Source organism: Bactrocera dorsalis, chromosome 1 (genome assembly GCF_023373825.1).
Source record: "Bactrocera dorsalis isolate Fly_Bdor chromosome 1, ASM2337382v1, whole genome shotgun sequence".
Classification (NCBI taxonomy): domain Eukaryota; kingdom Metazoa; phylum Arthropoda; class Insecta; order Diptera; family Tephritidae; genus Bactrocera; species Bactrocera dorsalis.
In genome coordinates, this window is record NC_064303.1 from 11,879,267 (window position 1) to 11,884,180 (window position 4,914).

Here is a 4,914-nt window from a genome sequence, read left to right on the forward strand (position 1 = left end):
GTATCCCAGTTTTTAGCAAATAGGGACGAAAATCGCTATGAGAGTGGCATTATGAAATTATCTTCAAAATGCGAAGAGGTTCTCGAACAAAACGGTGTATACTTCACCTCAATGGGTTAATTCTAAGTATGCTAAATAAAACCTCCAATTCAATGCAAAAATTATGGATTATTATACATTAATTAACTTTTGGTTTTTAAGAAAGGCAGTTGGCTAACATTTTTTACTTTTTAAGAGAGAAATATTCCCACTATTGACTTTTTGAGGGAATCTTCTTGTCTGCAGCATCATTTACGGATCGCAAAGGTGTAGTACCTTCCTCTGGTAGGCAGCTTTTCAAACCAAAAAACAACGACAAGCTCCTCATGACATTAAAACAAACATCTCAAAGGACACCTAAGCATATGTAATTGTGTTAAATATTTATATGCAATGTGTCACCTAAGAACCTTTCTAAGGTGAAGTCATAAAATTAGTGTGTTAAAAAGTTTACGAGCATTGGCCAGGTGGTCCACATGGATGCAACAAAATATTCAGCTGTCAATTATGCAACAAATTTCATGTGATAATAAAACATGCAAGGACACTTACGGCAGTCACCAAGGTGTCGTGAGAGTGTGTGTGTGTGATTATGAGCGTGTGTCCGTGTGTTTGTTAGAAAATTATTTCTGCATCGAAATTAACAAGCTGAGCATTTCACACCTTTTACAATTTTATTACTCAAAGTACAATAATAAAAAGTGAATCTTTTAACACACGGCACATACACGTACATGTATATATGCATTTTTATAAATGCATATATGCATTAGTGTAAGTGTGTGCGATCGTAAAAGTTGTTTAAATGAAATTAAAAGATTTCAATTGACAAAAGTTTTACAGTTTTTTTGCTGGCATTAAGTTGTCAGCGCAAGAAAATATTGAAATGAAATCATAAAATTAACAGCAAAGGACACTTTTAATGACTCCTTGACTGGCTGTAAATGTGTCGCGGCTGTATGCTAAACACACACACATAAATAGGCATGCAGAGATATAAATTTTATATGATCGAATGCATGTCCGTCCGTATGTAAGAAGCATACCAATTTGCGCTCATATACTTCACCGAAGATCCTTTGATGTCCTTTATTCTTTAACAAATTTTTATTGCTTTTTTTCACTAGCCGAACATTCGTAGCTTCTCGCCCGATCACTGCTATTAGCATAGCGCTAAGCTACTTTCGCTAACAGCAGATTTATTTATGACAGTCTTCGGCTTTTTTGCTTTCTTCACACACACTTTTTTCCCGGCCGTCGCACAGCAGCGTCTGATAGCCGCCAGATACTCCTTTGTGTAGTTTGGAACTCTACAAGTACGTCTGGGTAGACTGCAGCAGGAAGGAGGAGCACACGAACCACACGGAGCCCATGGCGTACAAGGCGCACAAGGCCCACAAGGACCGCATGAAGTAAATTTAGCCGCAGGATTGCATGGATTGCAAGGATTGAAAAGATTAAACGGCGTAGGCGGAACACATTGTTTGCAAGGAACTCTCAGAGCCGCAGAAGCACACGATTTGCAAGATCCAAATTGATTGCAAGGTCCGCATGGACTACAAGGTCCACATGGACCGCAGGAATCACATGGCCTGCAACATCCAGTCGAGCGAGGATCACATGAACCGCACGGTAAATTGGAACAGCAAGTTCCGTTCACACCGCAACGCGAACCACCACAAGGGCCACATGAACCACATGGATTGCAAGTACCGCAACAACTTCGCAAACCGAATGGATTGCATGACTTTCCAGCACTACACGGTCCACATGATCCGCTAGACGCAAAACAGCCGAACTGTGCGCAGGGTCCACAAGGTCTACATGGTCCTGGACCGCACATGCCACAAGTGCCACAATTATTACTAGTTCTTGATAATCCGCATGGTCCAACTGATGTGCCACGTCTACAGCCATGCGCACTGCAGGGTTCACAGACCCGAAATAAGCCACGAGATGCATGTGACGTGAAAGGATTGCAGGGTTCGCCTGTTTTGCATGACGCGCTATATTCATATGATCCGCAATTTATATAAGTTGCTGCAGGACTGCATGGATCACAGCCGCAATTGGAGAAATAACGCATTTTTTACTGTGAATTGAGGTAAATCTGCTCGAACAAAGAGTTCCAAGTAAGGATGTGAAATTTAATAGAACTTTACGACTTACTTTTGACTTGAAATTTTGGAAAATTTGGAATTTCGATTAGCAGTGAGTGCCGGAAAGACGTAACCGAAAGATTTATTTTAAATAAAATTTTGAATTTCAAAAAAAAATTTAATCCAAAATGAAATAAATGTCTAATGTCTTCCTTTTAAGAAAGGATGTGAAAAAGATAAAGTAATTTTTATTATAATTTGAGTAGTCTAGGAATAAGCAACATCGAAAAAACTTATAGTTTTGCTCATATTGTTAATGAAGAGTTCTTTTAAATGAAAGCGGTAAGTGCGAGATCGATATCTCAATGCGGTATTCACCACAATAGGACCTGCTCCATTGCTCTAGCTTTACTTCTTTTAAATAATTTATAAAATGTAATATTCCTTAGAACGTAAGAAGGTGTTTGTACCAACTAAGCCATTCCACCCACCACCTGCTTTAAGTTTAGCGACTTTAAAGAGCTGGAAACCGATTTTCAGCTCCAATTTGCGATGTCCACAAATAAACTCAATCGATAAGAACTCTGGAGAAGCTAGAACAATCAACAATAATGAAAACTTAAGGAATGGATATAAAAATAAAACTATGTTAAGATTCCTTCCATGCCCACTCCTCTGAGAGTGTTTGAAAATTACAGTTCTCTTTTACGAATTCCCACCCTTAAGCTCCGCAGACTTTAAGTTTGATGGCTTAAAAAGAGATTTAAGCGCCAAGTGAAGCAATCGGAGACTATTTTAGCCAAACAAATGAAGGGAGACTATGCAATGCTTTCGGCCACCCGGCTCATTATTTTAGGTTATTGGAGCTAGACTCGACGTCATTGGGCGCACGGTCGTGTCGAGTATAATGACTTTGTAAATGAACTCGGACTAAATCGGCAATGCAACTGAGAAAAGGAGATCCATGAGGAATTAAACACATATTTTTGATTCCCCAGTAGAGAAGATTGACCTAATGGTACTGTGTGTGTCCAAAGGCAAATTCTTTATACCACTACTCACTGACCGATCAAATGCGAAGCAGGAACAGGAGAGGGTTCCAAGTCGACAGCACAAAAGACAAATTCTACATATTCACTGACGGATCAACAGGAACAGGAGAGGGCTCCTTCGGTAGTAGACGGAAATACTTAAAACATAAATGGCATAAGAAGAACAAATGTCTACATTTCAGTCTTGGAGACCAAAAGTCTGAATTCTGAAAAACAAAAGGTACCGCGTGACCTTCTTCTCTAATCAGAAACCCTATGAACTGTGTAGTGAACATCCATGCGGCAATTAAGGCTATCCGGAGCATCTACACTGAATCCTACTGCGTTAAGTTATGCAAGGATGCAATAACTAAGCTTCCAGTTGGAGAGTTTGGCAAAAAGCATCTTTGTGCCCAGCCACATGAGAGTAAAAGGGAATGTAAAGATAGACGAGTTGACCAGCTCGAAGCCAGCCGGAAAGACAAATACAAGACTATTCAGCCTCTTCAAGGGTTGAAACCTAGTTCATGGAACTCTAGCAACACAGGGCATACCACAAAAGTAGTTTGGGATAGTATTGATGCTGGACAGAACATGGAAACAAGAGGGAACTTACTAACATTGTACGTGTCTTCACAGGAGATCTACCTCTGAGATGGCTTCTTCAGAAACTTAGTAAAGTGGAGTAGGAACGCAGAACATTTGCGGGGGATGATTAGACACTGGAACATTACCTTTGCGAATGCCCATTTTTCTGCCGGTTAAGACGGAATATGTTTCACGGCTCTTGATTCTTCAATTGAGAAGGCAATAAACAGCTGGGGTGAAAATGAGACTGAATTATTTTAAAGGTTGAGTCCAAAACAGTGTTGCGTTGGAGAAATCGGATCAAATCTGAAAATATTATATTATTGTTGGATATTATCATAAAAGAACTTTCTTTAGTTATCTTTTTAGGAAAGGAAAAATGACAAACCTATTTGAATCAGCCCAGATGGAGAGTAAAAAACGAGTTTTTCAATAATTTTGTGAAATGATCTTGACCTACATCCTCACAAGATCAAATTGACGCAAGAACTGAAGCCGCTTGGCCACCAGAATCGTCGTATGTTCCTGAATTGGGCTGAGCAACAACTTGAAAATTATCTGAATTTTCATCGAAAAATCCTCTTCAGTGATGAGGCACATTTCTGGCTGAATGGCTTCTTTGGCGTTATTGGTCATGTAGCAATTCACACCTACTCCATGAGTCACCATTGCAACTCGAAAAAATTACGGTTTGGTGGGTTTATGGGCCGTACTTCTTCCGTAATGTTCAAGATCGGCACGTTACTGTGAATGGGAATCGATACCGCTCAATGATAACCAATTTTCTTTGCCCAAATTAGACAATATGTAGTTCCAACAGGACGGCGTGACAAGCCTTACAGCGAATGTCACAATCGATTTATTGAAAACCAAGTTTGCAACGTGTTACCTCACGAAATGGCCCTGTCAGTTGGCCGTCTCGGTCGTGTGATTTGACGCACGTTAGACTATTTCCTGTGGAGCTACGTCAAGTCTATAGTTTATGTCAAGAAGAATATCGAACGTGAAATGGCACCAGTATCGGCTGATATGCTTGAAGTATCGGCCGTCGAAAATTGGGTTTTGGTTTGGACTTCGGCAAACATATCCATGTTGGCCATGCAAAAGAAATCGAGTTCTATATATAATGACTTCGAATGTAATAAAGAATTTCATTG

The 4,914-nt window shown here is 39.9% G+C and overlaps 1 protein-coding gene across 1 annotated transcript; it reads right to left on the bottom strand.

Moving 5' to 3' along the window:
* Positions 1-703: 703 nt before the first annotated feature.
* On the bottom strand, positions 704-2,356 carry LOC105225065 (keratin-associated protein 5-10). The gene is made up of 2 exons (XM_011203387.4): positions 2,209-2,356; positions 704-2,149 (listed from the first exon to the last, which is right to left on the bottom strand). The coding sequence occupies exon 2, from the start codon at positions 2,123-2,125 to the stop codon at positions 1,202-1,204; it is 924 nt and encodes a 307-aa protein (XP_011201689.2). The 5' UTR covers positions 2,126-2,149; positions 2,209-2,356; the 3' UTR covers positions 704-1,201.
* Between the last annotated feature and the right edge of the window lie 2,558 nt (positions 2,357-4,914).

Coding starts and splice junctions, on each gene's coding strand:
- LOC105225065 (XM_011203387.4), bottom strand. CDS start 2,125: ATGCGTTATTTCTCCAATTGCGGCTGTGATCCATGCAGTCCTGCAGCA.